Genomic DNA, 20,150 nt, shown 5'->3' with positions numbered 1-20,150 from the left:
CATAAGTTATGGATTTTAGGCCAAAATAACCTCAAGCCTAACGCTTCCACGTAGTTCCAACACGTGGTCGCTCGTACCCTACACCTCCACAGAAATGTAGCCACGACCACATAACAGCAGCTGTGATGGGTCTGCTTGGTGGCATCGCATTTCCTCCCCCACACTCCTGACTGCCTGCCTGAATTCAGTTTTATAAAGGGCGATTTTAATTGAGGAGAAGACTGAACAAAGGAGTTATGACGATATGCAACATTTGTACGACTCAACTTCCAGTCGCCATTGTTTGCAGTAATAAGCGAGTACAGGTGGAAGCTGAACATACAGAGAGCAGAGACACAGCAGCAATAGACATCACACCGCCTCAAACAAAATGGGTTGGTGATGCAACTGCAGAGAAACAAAACACAAGCGTGCAGCCTTAAAAATGCACAGGATGTGCTACATAGGAGAGGCGACTAAAACAGGCTTAAAGCTGCACTGTGCAACTTTTGGAGGGGGTTTCCAGGTCGATGCAAATATCCAGTCTAGTCCTTGTACTCATACATTTCTCGTACATTATTAATAGTGCCGAGTACGTTAAAGCCATCAATGTTAACGCATGACGCGCTTCCATGAGAACTGACCGGAAAAAGACACGCGTGCAACGCCATGTTTACTTGACTCCTGATTGTTAAAACGAGTCTCTAAAGTAACGCTAAACAGAGGCGCAGTACACAGCTACGCTGGTTATTTGTAGCGCTGCTCTTTTCGTTTAATAAACAGACCGCTACAGTTCGTCTGTAGGCGCGCTAATGGAGGAGCTAACGGAGATAATTATTTATGTTGTGTCCATCTGAAAACACAAAGCTTTTACCCCGAGTTTACCCCGCCAACCTGCTGAACGACAGGCTGTTTGCAGCCGCCTCGCTTTACTAGCACAATGCTACTGTTGCTGCCTCCGTCTGCCTTGACATAAAACAAATCACTTCCTGTCTGCAGCGTGGGAATGTCGCCAGGCAACACTGCAATACTGAGAAGCACAGAGTCATGTGGAGCTCAGAATTTAGTTTCAAATGTTAGTCATCGAAAATAAGCCCTATATCACTGTGGAGATACGTTACTTTTTTATCGATCTTTTTATTCACGTTGCTTCCGATCACTCACCAAGCCTCGCGGTGGAGGGCAGCGTGCTGCGCAGAGGCGTCAAGCGCTCTTTGCAGCTCCTTGGTTGCGCGCCCTCGGGTTTCATGTTCCTCCTCACGTTCTCTCGGAGGACGGAGCGGATCACCTTGATGACGTTGACCTTGCTCTCTGGCAAACTGGGGAGGAACCACAGAAAGAGGATTTTTTTATTTTTTTATTTTTTTTTAAACTCGATTTCAGAGGCTAAATATAAATGAGGAGGGCAGGGAGCGAGAGAGAAAGGGAAAGAGAGCGAGCTCCATTGTGTCCCCAGCGTCGTGAGTGATTTAATTCATTAGGAGTGATCCCAATTTCACAGTGTGTAATGGGAATTACCAATTTGGTCACAGGCTTCACTTGAGCCACTCTTGACATGAGGCAGTAAACATCACATCCACAGGTTACCTGATGTATCTTTGGAGACTGGGATATGAACAAAAGCTACATGAATGTGTGAGATTGTGAGACAGTTCGATAACATTAATACCTCTTTTATAGACATCATCATCAATTAAATTGGCTTAAAACTGTCTCTGTCTAAAGGGGGGAAAGGGGTTTCCAGGCTTTCTGCTAAGCTGATTTAAGACAATATGACTGGTGTAGTCAGCAGAAAACTGAGTATTAAGTGTGGCACCTGTTTGTTGCCAAAAGTGATGATACCACGTGGGACTCAATTTTAGTGATTTCACCATGTAAGCAATTACTTTGAGTACAATAATATAATTAGCAACAGAAATGGTGGTAAGGCCAAGGCTGTAATAACCTTAATTCTTCTCTTTTCTGCTCTCTGTGACAGGTAAGAAAAATGTGAAAGGAAAAAGAAAACCCTCCGAATGATTTCACACTTAAAGATTTAATCTCTGACCTGCTGCACAGCTGAAAGACGGTCTCCGGCCGTCCTTTCACCTCAGACCTGGAGTGAATCAGCTCCCAGATGCAGCTGCTTTCTGTGCCTGTTCCTGCAAGAGCGAGGGAATAAAAAAAAAAGGAGAGGAGAGACTTTTAATCACACAGTCCAAATATGGTTTATGGTTTCAGGAGGAGATAAGGAGGGAGGGCGCTGGATGGAAATGCCAATGTGTGCGTGCGAGAAAATATGAAGGGGGGGGAGAAGGGAAGGGAAAAAGATTTAGTGCATGTACTTTGTGAGTGATTTAGTGGAGGGGGTGACGTGGCGGCGTGCCAGCCTCTTACCTGCAGTATTTCCCAATCTGACTTGCAGCGCAGACAGCGGGATGAGCCAGCGGAACTTAAACGGGTCTGAATCTCCGTGAGAAAGCGTCGAACGTGGGTTGGCCTGGTCATCACACAACACATGAGGTGAGGAAAAAGCGCCATGTTTCACACCCCAAAAAAAAACAAAACTACATTTCTGTCATGTGGGAGCAAATAAGCACAGAAGTCACATCACTCACCATTTTCTTTTTCACCTTGTTGTTTTCCCTGTAGACCAATATCACTGCTCGCTTGAACACTGGTGAGAGAAAACATCAGCGTCTCATCAGTTCTGACTGTGAACGCCTCTTGGGGAAAAGCAACTGAAGGAGTGCGTTTTAGTCGCTAGCTAGAGGCTTTAAAGCATGTGACTGCTCCGTGGCTCTGATAATGAAATTCACTGAGGTCTGTTTGAGTGCGTGCTGCAGGCAATTTAGTGTCGCTCTGCAACAAAACCTACAGGTTGTGATGTTATGCCATAAAGTAGAATGTTGTAGTTCTTTTAGTGGCATCAAAAATATCGCTTAGCACGGGAAAATGTTTGGTGACTCACCAAACACGGTCATTTCGGGGTCCTTCCTCATGCGGCCCAGTGAAGCATGTGGGTTGAGCCAGACCACGGAGGAATGCATGAGAAACTCACCCATGGAGATCTCTGTGACCTGAGAGTGAGACGCACAGAGGACACGTCAAAGTTTTATCTGAAAGCTATTTTAATTCACCGAGAACATACAGTATAATGCATTATTTAGCGTTCACTTGTATATTTATACTGCAGTGCTTTCCAAGTCGATATTCTACCAATCTGTAAATGTATTCAGCCCTGAGAGGAAATGCACAGAAGACGGCATAAACAACATGAGAAGCCAAACAACTCCGCTCTGAAGTACACAGGACTATATACAGTGTATGAGCAACTGAAGGGATTATAAATCCGTTTGAAAATATGTACGTACCTCCTTATCGTGACCAGTCTGCTCAGCGACCAGCTGATCAAACACCGAGCCGTAATCCTCGTAGATCTTCTGCATCTCGTTGATGTGGCTGGCCACCTTCTCCATGGCTTTCAGAGCCTCTGTGGAGACGAGCGTACGTGTGCCAATGTTCATACGTGACAAACTAAAACTGATGTGTTTGTGTGTGCGTCTAAACAGGTGGTATACGTCTCCCTCCTCACCAGTGAGATGGTAGTGTTCCTCGCTGTCGGCGTCGGTGAGCGACACCAGCTCCCTGAGCAGCAGCGGGTACTTGAGTACCCTCTGCACCGGTTTAATCAGGTAGGACTCCAGGGTGGACGAGTGCTGCTTGGTGGGGTTCCTCGCATCCAGGAACTCCTTAAAGGCCTGGTCCGTCTTAGCTGCAACAGCACACGGTTACTGGATTAATACGGATGTTTTAGCAGTCTTTTTCACTGTAATGTATTCAGGTGTTTCCCGACACAGTTTGAGACAGGTGCTGCATGTCTCCAGCAGGGGGTGGTGGAGGCCTCTTCTCAGCCTACCATTAAAAGCGCAGTGTAAATATTAGCTTAATTAATTATACTCGGCTCATCACCTGTGATTATCTTAATGACTTAAACAAGCTGTTTTTTTTTTCTTCCGCCCAGGAAACTGTGATGATTTACTTAAATACATAACAGCTTTTCTGAGTTTATATGGAAGCCAGCAGCGACGTGTGAGACGGCAGGTTTGAAACAGAACGAGCCTCCTGTAAAAAGGAGACGATGACATTTTCTCCGAAACAGTATGCTTCCACAACATTAACTGAGGGGAGCCATTAAAGTATTAATTATAACACTCGCAGCCACAGACAGGCAGCTGCATCGACACATCCCTGAGTAATTGGCAGGCAATTAACGAGTCGACAAATAAACAGGGGAAAGTGAGGCAACCCAGTGCCCTTGGCATGATGGGAAAGGGAGGGGAGTGATGAAGATGGCAAAGACAGGCATATAATTACTTGAAGGGTTGACACACACCCACAGATTTCTTCGAGATGTCCTTGGATCAGCTGGTTGTGACCAGGCTGCGCTCCCGTTATTGTGCTACGTGTTGTTCATGTATTAGTGATTAGAGAGCGGGCGTATGCAAACTCTTAAGTCAGGCACTTTCTCCTTTCACACAAACTTTAAGAGCTGCTACGCATCAAGCTGGCACCGACCACAGGCTCAGACACTTAAGAAATTAACATAATAAGTAGACCTGAAGAGCATTTGGAACAGTCAGCATTTCTTTTCCTTTTTTTCCCCACACAAAGCTGTATTAAATAGCAGTTACAGCTCACATCAAAGTTATAGGGAGGGTTTTCTATGTCGCACAACAACTATTAATAGCCCACTGGTGGATTTATTATAGTTTTTTTATTAAATAATTAAAAATATATATATATATTTTTATTCTACTACTTTAAGGAATATCACTCACAATTCTGGTAGAGGGGCAGATTTAAGCTGCACAGTGGGGGAATTTACCTTCCCCACCATCGTCGTATGTCAGCAGTGAAGCAAATCGTACATTTCTCCCAGCACTGGGCAGCAGAAAGGCCGACGTCTCAGCAGGTACAAATCAACTTATGTAAGGAATATAAGCCAGGGCTCTGTTTGAAAAGTTATTAAAGGTCTGTGTATTAATGTATGCATGTGTTTTGTTATGCTATTAGTGCAGGGTTGGCAGTAAATTGGACTAAATTGACTAACCTCACTTTCACCCCTGGAGGGCTAAACCTTCAACAAGGTAATGTGATGTTTTTGTGATACAATACAATCCCAGGAAGCAGAGTTTATATACGTGTGGTACTCAAGTCCTTGTAAGCTAGTCTCGCCTTTCGATGGAGAACTCATGACGTAACTGCACTTTCAGTGGCCACTTATTGTGCACTTATTCACCACTTAAATGTGATTAAACCATCTTTACAAGTTTGGTGATTTTGCACTGAAAAAGGATTTAAAATGTTTCTGTTAAAGACATGATTTCTCTCTCTGGTATTACCTCTCTCCAGGACCTTCTGGACCTTGATGTGGTTGGCACAGAAGCCGCTGTACAGCTTGAAGTGGTCGGCGTAGTAGAGAAACGAACCCCCGAGAGAAAACAGCACCTTCTGTAAACAAAGACGACGACAAATACGCAGAGGTAAGTGTTGTGCACGCGGGCTGAGGGAGTGTGACGTTCCAGAGAGTGGATGAAAAAGAGCGTGAATCCTTCTCTTCTCTCTGGGAACTTTTCAACACCCTCACATGTCCTTGCCCGCTCGCCTAACCTTTTGAGTACAGTCGCTTTCAGCAGCTCACGATATATTAACCAGTGAACCACAAAGTAGATCAATAGAGCCCACAGCCTGTCATGTCAATCCTAGACACAAGCCAGTGATGCTCCTGTCACATCCACTCAACTACTAAACCACAAGATCTCAAACATCATGTGTGTCTTTGGAATAGTGGCTAAAATCATCTGGTGGTTTCAGGGTTAGGGCGAGAGAATGAAAGCACAAATAATGTAAAAACAGTGTGTGTGTGTGTGCATGTATCTCACCTTGAACTGTGAGGGCGTCTCCAGGGTGCTGAAGTCAGGCGAGGAGGCGATCCTCTCCTCCAGCGTCTGTAAGAAGACCCTCTGGAAGTCCAGCATCTCAGGCAGGCTGCCAAACAGACTCTCCATCTTAAAGAGGACGAGGAAACGAGGATAGTAGCATAATGGATGGAAGGATGAGAGGAAAATTGAAAAAGTGGGAGAGAAAAAAGGAAAAAGTTAGGTTATACGACGCTGCGAGGAGAAAAAAAAGGGAGAAAATAGCCAAACAAGAGTTCTACTTCATAAAAATCAGTCAGAGAGAGGCTCGGGAGTGTTATAAAAACCTCCAGCCTGATGGATCCATCTCTGAAAAAGGCACTTAGGGACAAACTATTGCTAGAAATACAACACACACACACACACACACAGTCTTCTACAGTTTCAGACAGGCTCTCCATCACATATATCCAGGGGTCACCACTTCCCTTCATTAAAAAGCATTCTGGGGGCGAACACATGCACATCCACTTTGTGAGTGAACACATCCCGCTGTCTCATAATGGCCTTTTAATTTGCCCCGATGCTAAGTAGCCTATCGACTCGTGTGTCTTGTGAGAGACGCGCTGTGTTTGAGGTCACAGGAGACCGCGGCGCTATAGTCATTATTAGCATGTTGCAGTCTCCTATTAACGTTATCACTGGAACACATACAGTAAAGACAGACATCCCATTTTCTTAATGAAATGGTTGCATTAAAATCAGCAGACAGGTATACGGTGACATGTGGATATCGGCTGAATGTTTCAAGGGCAGGTTTCCTCTTTAAGATGCCCCTTATTCCCAAGTCCCTCGTAGGACAGTAGAAGGTCAGTGGAGGGAAATGCTAATTTGTCCTTCTGTGGTAATGAGGTAGCTGTGACCAACGAGAGTTCATCACTACCACCTCTGGGTAATCAGCACTCAATGAATTCAACATCCTTATATACCCTTCCAGGACCTGCCTCTGGGCTCTACACCTCTCCTTACATGTTCTATTTTCTGATAAACACACACACACACACACTCGCCACCTACCTCGTCCAGTGAGAGGAAGCTTTCGTTATGCAGGGGTTTCAAGTAGATCTCAAACAAACACTCCAGATCCTACAGCAAAACAGAAAAAAAGGTTAGCAACAGGGGGAAAAAAAGGAATGAAACACCTTGAGTAAACACTATTCTGCAATGTGCCTGTCGTTTAACATCCTTTTTATCATGAAATCAAGAGTTGTTTCTCGCTTTATAACCTCTATCTGCCTTCCTCCCAGAATCCCTCACCTCAAACACCCCCCACACCCTTTAATGGGGCTGTAGCGTGTCTTGGTATCAGTGGGGCTATTCTCATTAGGTTGATTTATGAGCTTTCTCTTCCTGCTCCTCACCGTCTAAGCTACCTACATGGGCGCAAGATCTGGGTGAGCAGAGACTCTGAGAAGACAATCACCTTCTTCAATTACCAATCAACAATAGGCCGAGGGAGAAGGGTGCACCGGGAAAGGGACTTAATGAAAAACGAGGAGACGGAGATGACGGCGGACGGAAAAAAAATGTGAGCCATTTCAAGTAGTGCAGACACAAGAGGATCTTTAACATGCATCAGCTGGAACAAGGTCATATTAGAAAACATGAGGGCAGCAAAATGATTGGGTGGGAGGATGATAAATAAGGGCAGACAGAGGGAGGAGCTTCAACTGTGACACAGGAGCCCTTTCTTTCAGTTCTTCTCTTGTGATTGCTGTGCCATATCACTTACTAAGCACAGTATTAAAAGGGTAATGTCACATCTGTGAAATGAACTCTCATATATGCACGGTGAATATGCAGATGCAGCACTTTAATTTCATTCAGCCAAACTATAAAAACTAATCATTTGCAGTTTTAAACTGTGAAATAATAGCATCATCTACTATTGGCCAAGAAACAGTCAAGCACATGAAACCCTGTTGTTCTCAGACTTAAAAAATATGCTGTATTATGTTAAAAAGCGAACTTTGAGTAAAAGTGATTTCTAAATTTTTTAGAAAGACCCATTGCCTGCCTTTAATAATAAATGCTGACAGTAGTCTCACCTTCACGTATGATTTCTCTGTGTCCACCAGCTCCTGGATGACCTTCCTTAACCTCTCGGTGGCGCTCATGTGCTTGGAGCACGGTCGGCGCAGGGTGGCCGCCCCTGCGGGACCCGACCCCAGCTCTACTTCCTGCCTCGCCCGAGACTCCTTGGTGTCGTCCATCAGGCTCCCGGCACCTGAGCCCGTTCCTTCCTGAGAGGAGTGGTAAAGAGTGCACACGGTGTCCACACTCTGTAGGGGGCGACAGAGAGAAGGAGGTTGTATTTAGGTTAGAAGGCTCATGGATTATAATTGCCAGCTGGATACAACGAGGCTCACACTTTGAATACATGAAAAGCAGTTGTGCATTTGCACACGTTCTCTGAGATGTATTCAAATGTAAAACTATTTTACTTGTCTCATATAAACATACACAGCTAATGATTTCAGCTCTACCGCTATATAAATTAATAATCTATACAATTCCACACTGTTAGACGGGCCAGTCATTCCCTATGGGCATACTAATGACGTTATGGAGATTTAGCTGTGCACTCTATGTTAATAGGATTTTCATCAAAGACTCGAAAGAGCATGTGAAAGATTGACTGGCTATCCCAGCAGATAGTATTACGGCACATTACATTCTTCCTCTACATCCATTATGGCCGGTAATACAGCTTTGTGTCACACCAGTGCCAGAAAATCTGACATGCCAAGAGGACCCAGGTGGCTGTCAAAATACAGAACTGTTCTAAACGAATACACGGCGTTGAGGAGGGGAGTTGGGATCGTCTTGCTTGTTCATCACATCCTCCAGCACTGCTTTGTACCACTTAAATAAATTGTACCAAGCAACAAATGTAACAGATCAGCATTTAATTTTAAAGGCGGTGTTCAATGGAAACCTACAAAGTGCATTATTTTATTATTATTATTGCCTGAAGAGGTTGGATCAGCATCAGCTGAAGGCACCAACTGACATGATTTGCCTGTGGCAGGTTAGAGTTTTTCAGTCTATGGAGAACAGTGGCAGAAAATCAACCATCTTCTGTCTCTCTGTTCTACTTACCGGCATAAAAACGTAGCAGTGAGATAAAAACACGGTTGCCGTGTCACTATATCAAATATACATCATCAAAATCCAACCTCATTTCTCACCTGACAAATCACTCAAGTAACCCACTTCATCAAATGCACCAAATTCTGCTAAACCACGGTGCGCAAGCCATTATTTATGATGTCTGAGCTGAAAGAAAGGGCCTCGTGATGACTAGTCCTCCAAGTAAATAACATGATGTGGCGTAATAATATATGACCAGTCCCTGCAATGTGCAGAGGCTGGCGAGTGCCAGTAATAGCAGGTTCCAATCAGCTGCACAGCAACACAGCATGACAAAACGGGCCAATGTGCCAGGCAACACAACTGCTCAGCACTTTCCATATTCCCCTGTGTGTATGCGTGCGTGTGAGGTTATTGAAAATATTGTACGAGCAAGCATTCAAGTGAGCCTCGCCGCTGAAAGGCTGTACAGTAACAAACACCGATCGATAAACCCTTCATTGTGACACAGCAGGCATCGATGCACACACGTACGCACTCCGCGAAATGTGTGCGACCGCTTGTCTGAGTCACTCAGCCCCGACACTGGTGTGAAGCTACCACCCACAACCTCCCCCCCCCCCCATCAAATCCACTCACACATGAAGCCCACTGACAATCAAGGCCTCCATTAATGAGCCCGCAACTCATCAGCTAACTCATTATGGCACGGCCACTCCAGAGACGGCCGGTATATGGAGTGGTGATGTGAGAGAAGCACATAAAAGAGAGAGGAAAGAGACAGATGGAGAAAAGCTCTCGCTGTGTCGTCTGTGCATGTCTGGGTTAAACCTCTTTGAAGTGATCCACCACCCACAGCAGAGGCAGTCTGGATCACTTTGAATGTGGCCAGATCATTTTAAGGGTGACTTAATGCTTCTCTTTTTTCGCCGGTGGAGGAGAGCGAGACGCGTTCATACACCGTTAACAGGCACTCATGTTTCTGCAAGCAAACACGCCCTAAGACGGGAGGTGAAACGCCTTCAAATGAATCTATAAAGACGTGACAATGACTTGGGTGAATGAGAACAGGCATCCCTTAATGGTAAAAACGCTTACAATCACAATGTCACCATGTTAACGTTTAACATTTAGTGATGACATCAACGTCTGTGACGTGACGGTTCGGAAGTCCCACGTTTCGAAGTTCAAACGGTGGCATCTAGATTTATAAAACCAGACGTGACCATATTTGGATGAGAGGGAGGAGCTAGTGAAAAGTGAGGGTACAGCTGTCAATCTGCTTTATTGTCAATTTCACTCTAAAGGAGGGTAATATCATGTTTTATCAAAGCTAGTGATTGAAACTATAATTTCTATTAATAATCTATACATGCTAAAAATTAGCTTATTAGCCATGCTGCTACCATGGTTAAGGGCCTTGTTAAAACGTACTTTTCTGAGAACAGTCATGGGTCTGTGTCGACTAGGAACTGTATTCTACTTCTTGCATGACGTTAATGTAGCAAGTGGTTATTTATAAAGAACCTAATATTATCTGTGCACCTACAGCTGACCCACAAAAGGTCACAAAAACTGCTTCACAAACACACACAAAAACACACACTGACGGCGGTGCCACACACGGCGCCAGTCAGCCTTTCACTCTGGGAAAACTCAATACTGCGCTGGGCAGGCAGACAGCGAGAAGATTGCCTGAAGGTAACACAGAGGTTGAAGGATATCAGAGAGACGTATTAATCAAAAAGGGGCCACTGGTAGCTCCAGACACGGAAGAGCACAGCCCTGTGAAGACAGATAACGGTAATATCTGTCGTTTAATTCAGCTATAGGTGCCGGGAAAGGGGGGGGGGACTGGCCAGGGTGTTTAAATATATGTGTATGTGTGTGTGTGTGTTCTGGCATAAACACTGATCTTGTCAGGACCAGACAATGAGGGGAAAAACCTAATTTCTGAGATTTGGTTACATTTAGGGCTAAGATTTGAATTGCGGTTAGGTTAAGCATTTACTTGTTTTGGTTAAGGTTAGTCCAAATGTATGAAAATCAATGCGAGTCCTTAAAAGGATAGCGACACAAACCTGTGTGTGTGTGTGTGTGTTCAGCAGCACACACCACTGCTCAAGTGCTGAGTTAATTCTCGTCACACCCACACTAGATAGGTGCTCATGTCCGCACTGCTCACACGAGATGATGGAGGAGCCACAGAGTTGTAGTAAAACGGAACATGTATGTGGAAAAGTAAACAGGATTTTCATCAACGTTAAATGGCAGATACATGCACTGGACCATGACAGGAAGAGATAGGCAGGAGGAAATAGAAATATAAAGAGGAGGAGGAGGAGGAGGTAGAGGGGCCTACAGACTAACTGTCATGACTCAGGAATTGCAATTGACTCAGTGCAATCCTCCCCAACAAAGCCTGGCAGCTAGTCCAAATAACCAATTAAGAAGCGAGGACAGGAGCCAGCAGAGAATCAAGAGAAACCTTGGAGCGCCAGGAAAGACAAGTGGATTCAACCGTGCTGCTGTGGGTTCATATTCAGCTTTTCACTCTGTCAGCTGTCAGCTCTGCATCGTGTTTCTACCTTCACTCACCGCCTATGCCCTCAGGTCCATTTAGAGAAAACAACTCTTTTTCAGCCCATGCAGATACACACACAAAAAAATAAAAACATAAATAAAAAGCTGTTGAGTCGAGCAGCATTTCTTCTATTTTTTGTCAGTTTCTAGATAAAAGTAAAAGGTTACTAAATGCCAACTAAACAAGCTTGTTTTTCCAAGTCACATTGTCCTTACAAACTGACCAAATTAACTTCCAAGGCATACATTTAGGTAAATCTCGACATCAGCCCTCTCATCCATCTAAAATGAGACATCATTAAAGCTAAAAAAGCACTTATTGAACTGACTCACAGTCAGTTTACTTTGGTACGGATGTTTTTCCTATCATCTCGTCACAAATTACAGCAGATAATCGCAGAGTCAATCTTTCTAAGTATTTACTTGCTCTGTCCGTCCTCTCATCACCATGAAGAGCAGTCTATTGAGTAGCCTCCATGCTGCTGTTGCCCGCTGCCGAGTCCTTCGGGCCAGAGAGCAGCCCTTCCTACGCAGCCTGCCTCCCCTGTACGCTGGCATGGCGGCTCCAGAGATGATGTTCCGTTTGATAGCTTGCACAGGTTGGCTTGACCGTGTCGGAGATCCTTTCACTTCCACCTTAATTAGTCTTCTGTTGCTCAGTAAATCTCTCCTCTTCAACTTTTCTCTCTTTAAACTGCAGCTGCCCATCTCGTTGTTAGGCCCAAGGTCAGAAACCTCAGTCTTGAGTACGCCTCTGCCTCTGAAGCAGAGTGGGCTTTGATAGGAGTTGAGCCATTGATCCTGCGTCCTGCCGTTCTGTAAGTGTAGGCAGAGGAAAATGTGCTTGCTGCTGGCTTGCTTTGCATATCAATCAGTCTGGACACTTGGTTTGTGCACATAGAAGGTGAATTCTTCCCCTTGTATCTGTCTCTTTGCATCAGCGCTCGTCTGCCTGCATCTCTATCTCATCATCTATAATCTCCATTTCTTTTTCCCCGCTTCTCCTGGTTCTTCTCATTTGCGGCGCCACACGACCAGAGTGGTTACATGGATGATTTCAGATATGATTCCGGTGATTTCCAGAGCGCTTGAATGGGGAGGTTGGGACTGCGTCAGGGTCCAGTCCAGTCTCTCAATAGCAGCGGTACAATGTAGACCGTTCTGGCTTGTTACCTCCACACACAGAAATGGCTGACTCAAAAACAGGAGGCTCTGAGCCGGTGGGGGCAACAGAGCAGGAATCTTAACTATGGCCTCACACAAGAATAAAACATGACACGTATAACACAGCGCTTTCACAGGGAATAAATAAACAGATGAAGCCTGTGTCCATGAAAACTCCTTTAGTACTCAGACTTTGCTTTATCATAATCACATTTTACCTTACTCCATGAGAGTTGATAGTACTGCAGGCAACCCTTTGCACATTTGGTAAATTAGGGGTTTAAAAATATCCAAATGGCCAGCATCAGTCCAACAACCTGTGTTGCACATATCTCTGCCTGTCATTTTGAGCTCATGTGATCATTCTTTGTATAATTAAGAAATTTCAGATTTGAAGCAGGTTTTAGTCCTGAAAGAATAATTTAAGAGCCGATGAAATCAGGTCAACATGGTTATAGAGTCCTAAACCCAGACAGCAGTTCCTATCATTGCAGGTACTGAGCTTCACTTCACTTTATAGTTTATTTATTTATATTAAATAAATAAGATGACACTGATACTGGGCTCAGCACCGTGAGGACTGTCAGCCACCTATGATGGAAAGCCGCCATCTCCATTTGATGCATTATTAAGTCCAGAGCTCTGTCTGGTTTACAGATGAAATGCTGCTCAAATCCAAGGAGAGCTTCTGCACTTCAACAGCGGAAAAGGCCACGTCTTAGCATAAATAAGCAAACGTACACGGGGAGGGGAGAGGATTAAGAAGAAGGGGTGACATAAAGATGTGTCCCGGAGGATAAAGGCATGTAATGACACCATGAGAAAGAGAGAGGAAGAAGAGGCCCAGTGGCTGATAGTCAGGGCCAGTGATTAATTTGCCATGTTAGTGGACTGTAGTGCCAAGATGCCATCTTCTCTTTAGAGCCCCAATAAAAAAAAAGACAAACGCTCATGAATCAAACCAAGTAGAGAGAGGGGAGGAGAGAGGAAGATGAGGGGGGATGGCTGATCCTGTCACACTCAAAGCCATTATTATTCATCCTAAACAAATATTATTCCACAAAATCTCAGTGTACTTTGGGAAAGAAGTGTGTTTTAATAATGAAGCTAGTTTCAAATTAAAGCACCCATTCTACTGAAGCCCCTAGGCTATTCACATCCCTTTCGCAGTGCTAGAACTATACACTATTCTTACTCCAAAGTAAATTAAAGGTTTTGTAATCCTGATGTTAAAAAAATGACTGGGTCTTTGGAAATCAAAAGGATTCAACCTGGTCAATCAACACCATACAACGGCCAACTAGGATGGGACACTAACAGCCACTGAAGCACACGAGGTGACCATTTCAGAGTGTAGTTAATTCTAATAGAGCCCACACTACTGAGATAACATTGTGTTAATTCCATCTCCTGTCCCCATCTTCCTTGGAAACAAACCTTACAGGAAAATAAAATAATACAAGATCGCCAGGACGGATCTGCTGTAAGTAGATAAAGTTGCGAAAAGTTGCTTATGTGGTGTTTACACTGCTCACAATCATTGTTTATCGAATTTGCACTCTTACCAGTGAGCACTAAACGTACAGTCCAAATGAAGTTAGTGGTAGATTTGCAGGTAGTCGGTAACTCTCCATTAAAAGTCAAGGGATGATTGGAGTGGTGGTTAGGCTACACGTCTCCAAGGACTATCTGCACCAAATCTAATATATTCCATGATTTTCAAGATATTTTAGACTGAACTAAAGTTGTAAACTGTCCATCTGGCTGTGACTGTACTATCACTAGCATTGCTTCAAATTTAGGAAATATTTCACACATATGCACTGCAGTACATACTGTTTAATATTGCATGTTTTGTGCTCTTTAAACTCAATGCTTCAATGCTAAAAAACTAGGGCAGACTCACGTTCCTGGTGGTGCTTTCACTAAACACACAGAAGGCTGTGGGAGGTGAAGCTCTGTAGATTAGGTGTGAAGACTCGCACAGTCTCAGCTACCTCAGCTAAATCCTCCCCACAGCCCATAATAGTTAGTTACCAGTTGTTTGTTTCCTTTGGCTTCTCTCTGGCAGGACAAGCAGGCGGTCATGTCCTGGCCGAGGCAGGCCAGCTCGTCCTTGAGGAGCCGTCCCAAACTGAACAGCGCGGAGCCCAGGAACAGGTTGTCCTCCTCTGACTCGAAGCCTGAGGGCCAGAACCAGCACATGGCGAAGAGGGACCACAAGGCCTGGGCAGGAGACTGGTCCCGCACGAAGAGCTCGAGGAAAGTGGTGAGGTAGAGGCACGACTGAGTAACGTCATCGTTCACCAACGGGACTGCGGCCGGTATGGCCACTGCCTTGGACGCACTAGGCAGTCCCTTGTTGGTCATTCTCACCACAGACGCATCGTGTTGGCTCCAAGTCCAGTCTTTTGTCCGTCTTCCTTTCACATTTTCATTTGCCTTCCTAGCTTGTTAACAGTGGAGTGGACCGACTAGAGCGGCATTAACTGCACTGACAGCATTAAGCTCAGATTATTAGCCTGCTCAAGGCCAGATGGTGGCTGATGGGCTTAGTCATAACACACACACACAAACACACTCCTCTCCAAGTTGCCCCCTCAAACTCATATCACACAGACAGAGCAGTCAGATAAAGAGGATTCTCTATAGTTTAAGGAGGTGATAGTGGCTCAGAGGACGAGATCATGTTTGAAGAAAATGATAGAGCAAAATATCTGTAGGCATCAGCACATCTTCTAGTAGCCTCTTAATAAGTTTTTATATCTAAAACGTTCTAAAACAACTAATTCCTCTTGTCCACTGAGACAAGCAAAAACAGGTCACAAACAGGAGGAAGGAAGGAAGGAAACTACTACAAATATCAGTCTGCCATGTGGCTTCTTCTAATTACATCTCTATTTAATCAAATTAATCATGTTAAACAGTACAGAGAGGTCTGGCTCCAGTCACAGTCTTTTCCATAAGACCATTTAAAGGCTCTCGGTCTGGACAAAAGCAAGGACGTTTAATATGTTTGTCCCCTGTTTAACCTTAGCTTCAATACAACAGCTACAGACCCAACCAGCTACATCATATATGCATCTATTTATGGGGTCACAGTATAATATAAAGTGAAGTTAGCATGGCTGTCATCCACCAACCAATTACACATAATTAGACAGATAATTAATAGCTTTCACAACATTACAATAACAAAAAGCTTAATCATTTTTATTTATCTGTATGGAGGCAAATGGAGGCAACCATATGTTCAATTTAATACTTATGGCAAAAATCAAATATCTGAATTTGATAATTTGAGAAGCTGCTTACAAATATCTCTTTTTAAAATAATGTCATTATTAATTGACGAATGCTTTTCAGCTTTATATGAAATCAAAGACAAAATGTCAAAAAGTAGGCTAGAAATCCAAAAAGTGTTTAGTTTAATTCCATGGGATATCAAAAAAAATAGCAAATGTTTCTGTTTGAGAAGCTGAAAGCAGTAGATTTTTTGGCATGTTGGCCCTTAAATAATCAACAAAACAATAAAATCTCACATACTTCCATCTGTCTACCAGGATCACCTGCTAATATGCTATGATAAATAGAGAAGATATATTTAAATGCACCATAAACAACATGCATGCTTAAGTTTTAACGCAGAGGACACACCACCATCCACATTACTAAAATGAATGCACGTATGTCGCATCAGTTCCATTTCTGGTGCCTCAAGGGAGTTTATCCGGGACCAATTCTGTTTACTTTCGTAATCGATTGGTTGAGCTCGTAACGGCACCAGAACATTGTGTTAACCCAATTACTTGCAACGGTCGCTCTATATCCAAATGTATCAATAAGGCAAACTCCCTCAGTGTCAGCACATTTAATGAGATGGTAAACAGCATTGTCAACTGTGCCAGGTAAACCCCACACCTCTAACACACAAACACAAACACACAAATCTCTCCTGTGCAGTAAACACAAATTGGAACTCAGTGGACCAATTAATCAAAGGATCGTCACTGTAGGGAAGCAGCCGATTACAAGGTGAGACAAGAAGCTTGAAATTACTCCTTTCCTTCCCATCCGTCTCTATTGACTCCCATAACGCCATCTGCATGCACGTGTGCACCTATATATGCTGATGATACGCGGCTGATTTTCTACCTAGCGACAGGATTCATTCCTCCACGGCCCAGAGAGCTAACCGATGACCCGGCGGTGATTAAATTCCGTCATTCATTTCATCGCGGCAAAAAAATCTGATTAACTGTCAACCACTATCTCACCCTGTGTTACTGGCTGACTCTTCCTGATGTAGGAAGGAGGTTTTTTTTTCCCCCCTCCTATGTTTCAAACACACATTCATAAACCTTCCTCCATCACACACACACACACGTTTCTTCCATTCATTCCTCAGTGAAATAGCAACAACAGGGAGATGTGCAGCAGCAGCAGCAGCAGTGGTGCAGTGCAGATTCAGTGCAGTGGGACTGACTCATGTCACCAGGCAAACAAAAAGAGAGACAAATGGAATCCACAAATCCACCTCCCCGTCTCACCTCAGGTCAAAGACGCCGTGGCATCTTCCGACACAGGCGATTAGAATAAAGCCACGCCGTTTAGCAACGATTGCTATAAAGTTTGGCCTGGATTTGCAATCGATGAATCACCGCTGAAATGAGCTCAACACTATTTCCCCCTTTTTCATGTCGCTCATATCACACAACGAGCCGTTGAGTCAAAGTGTGCCAAACGGGCACTCACACCGTCAATGACAACCACGCGGATTAAACGGACATTTGCAGCACATTATTAGCTTATTATCTTATTTCTCAAGGTGACTTGGCATATTTATTATTCCTCTCAATAAAAGCCAGCATTGTATTACATCTGTTATAACAGCATCTCTGTTCAAGTGTGATTCCCAGTGGGTTTCTACATCAAAAAACTATGCGGCTATTCAACAATAGGACATAAATCACTGTTCTATTTGCTGTAAGTCATCAGGGACACCTATGTGGCACACTGAGAAAGGAGTTGTACTAAATACAGGGTAACAAAGACTGCAGCAACGAATGTGTAAAGACATCCTCATCAACCTTTTATTGTTATGATGGAGAGGATGACAACAGAACTGCCTGTGGGGATGCATGTCTTCTTGAGCATGTGTGTGTTGGTGTGAATGTTACCCAGCGTCTCAGTCTGGACCCTGTCTGCATGACAGTAATAAGCTGTGTTTATACCGGTGGCTATGATAGAATATACTAATTATGGTAATGCTAAGGATTGGTGCCAGTCGGGTCTCTGACAGCCCCCACAGCTGACAAACACACACACACACATAACCCCCTCCTACCTTGCTGTGCTGCACAGGCCTGTGTATGCAGAGGGAGTGACCATTCTCCAGTCCTACGCACGGGGACTCAACAGCATCATCTGCAGTGCACACATCTAGAAAGAGAAAAAAACAAAACATTTTAACATCTCTTTCTGTACTTGTACAATATGCGTGTGAGCCGAGGCAGTGGTTTTTTTTTTTTTACTGCACATCCTCCTTCTGACCACATGTTTAACATATCATGAGAACCTAGAAAGTCACATAGAAAATGGCAAATAGAAATAGCATTTAGCTTTCCAGAGACAAAAATTAGACAAATAAGAATAAAATAAATAGATATACATGTATTTTTTATCATTTTATATTTCTTGAAAATATAAATATGCACATACACCGTCCAGAAAAATATAATCTCCTCATTTTAACCACTTCTCATTAAAAAAAAAAAATCCAAGTCTCTGAGGACAAATTCTCCAGCAACTGGCACACCAGAAGACTATTCCTGGTTGAAGCCTGGGAGGCAGGCCAATGTGACAGCAGGGAAACAAAGGACAACTTCTGGACCTCCTGTGGAGATGAGCCTCTCCTTTTTTTTATAAAAAAAAGAAAAAGGCTGGCAAACACAGTCAACCAAATGTCTAAAGATATCTAATCATCTGACAGGAAAAGAAAGGCTGCATGCTTCTAGGAACACAACCATGAAATCTTTTGTTTTTTTGGTAATTTATGTCAAACAAGTGTTAATTCCCCACTGTCGGCTTTTGCCTCCCAGCCTCCCAATCAGCCTTCCTTGGATAATGCGCCCTCTAGAGACAGAGAAGAGGAGTGCAGGAGCTTTGATTACACCACTAACTATAATGAGACCTTTCAAAATCCCTTTGCCTCCAATTATGGCTGCTGGTGGGACAAACACTAATGAATTCGTATAGACACCGTCTCTTCTGTTTGTTTTTGTGTGCTTTGTTTATGTCAAACAATTAAATAAATACAAATATTTAATTGAGCTTTGTTCAAGTTTGGTATATTTCATTCAATAAAACTCATCGATCGTCTGGTGAAATAAAGAGGAGAATGAAGAACCCACAACATCCTGTGTTACAAGTCACTTTTACTCAGCTAACATCACCCAGTTACCCCCCAAAAAAAACATTAAATGAAAACTTGCACTTCATCGGTTGACTTTTCCTTACCTTTAGACATTCACTGAAACCAACTACTCCATCAGCTGCTTGTACTGTTCAGCCCTGACACCTCACACTGACCCAAGCTGAAATAACACTTTCTGATCACAAAGGTATACGAGTCTTCTGCAGCCTAAAGTCCACCTCTGTTTCGCACACAGCTGTACACGCACAACTTCATCGCAAGCCGCTTCTGTCACCTTCGACTGTTGACAGTAAAGAGATGTCTCTTTTGAGGAAGTAGTGGTGTGGCTCGTTGCAGATGACGTGACAAAATTACAAAATGACCTATTTTCTCACCAGATTTGTCATAATGCCAGCCACTAGATACCTGATAAATATATTTAAAAAAAAACATCATCTGTTATGGAGCATCACACAGCTTTCACATAATTGCTTACATCGAAATACTATAACTATTAATGTTTTAACTTTATGGACTAAAAACTGAGGCTGCTACCTCTTAGGGTGTGTGAAGATGTATTTCACAGAAGCATATACACTTCCCTTTCTGTGTAACACCAGAGGGAAGCATTCCACTTTTAACTTTAACTTTTGTCACTTAGGTTTAAGTACCTGAGGAGGACTTTGCTCGTTGGTGCTTGCTGCGAACTGGCGCTGGGCAGTTGGAGGCCACGCTTGGCAGCCGTGCGCCATCCCGCCTCACGCTCAGCTGCAGGGTCTGTTCCGCAAACAGCGACTGCATCAGCGCCAGGTCCAGGCCGGACACGCAGCGGCAGTTTAACGTCAGGATCTCGTCGCCTGGGCGCAAACCTGACGACACAGACGCACAGTTCAGAAAATGCGCCCATGATAATAATGTAAATAGTCATTTGTGTTTCACTTTTAACAAAGCAGGCA

General features: G+C 43.8%; 1 protein-coding gene across 1 annotated transcript in view; it reads right to left on the bottom strand.

The window, feature by feature from the left end:
- tiam2a (TIAM Rac1 associated GEF 2a) overlaps window positions 1-20,150 on the bottom strand; it is a 62,539-nt gene that overhangs the window by 1,854 nt on the left and 40,535 nt on the right. Inside the window, exons 14-26 of the mRNA XM_083908184.1 lie at window positions 19,866-20,063; window positions 18,127-18,221; window positions 7,988-8,221; window positions 6,957-7,025; window positions 5,904-6,029; window positions 5,364-5,472; window positions 3,554-3,733; window positions 3,333-3,451; window positions 2,930-3,038; window positions 2,577-2,635; window positions 2,356-2,458; window positions 2,027-2,120; window positions 1,144-1,298 (exon numbers count right to left, since the gene is read on the bottom strand). Of these exons, the coding sequence (XP_083764310.1) occupies window positions 1,144-1,298; window positions 2,027-2,120; window positions 2,356-2,458; window positions 2,577-2,635; window positions 2,930-3,038; window positions 3,333-3,451; window positions 3,554-3,733; window positions 5,364-5,472; window positions 5,904-6,029; window positions 6,957-7,025; window positions 7,988-8,221; window positions 18,127-18,221; window positions 19,866-20,063 (1,650 nt within the window). The remainder of the gene's footprint in view (window positions 1-1,143; window positions 1,299-2,026; window positions 2,121-2,355; window positions 2,459-2,576; window positions 2,636-2,929; window positions 3,039-3,332; window positions 3,452-3,553; window positions 3,734-5,363; window positions 5,473-5,903; window positions 6,030-6,956; window positions 7,026-7,987; window positions 8,222-18,126; window positions 18,222-19,865; window positions 20,064-20,150) is intronic.

Source organism: Microchirus variegatus, assembly GCF_963457635.1.
Source record: "Microchirus variegatus genome assembly, chromosome: 21".
In the NCBI taxonomy this organism is placed as follows: Eukaryota; Metazoa; Chordata; class Actinopteri; order Pleuronectiformes; family Soleidae; genus Microchirus; species Microchirus variegatus.
This window is presented reverse-complemented; position numbering and strand designations above follow the sequence as displayed.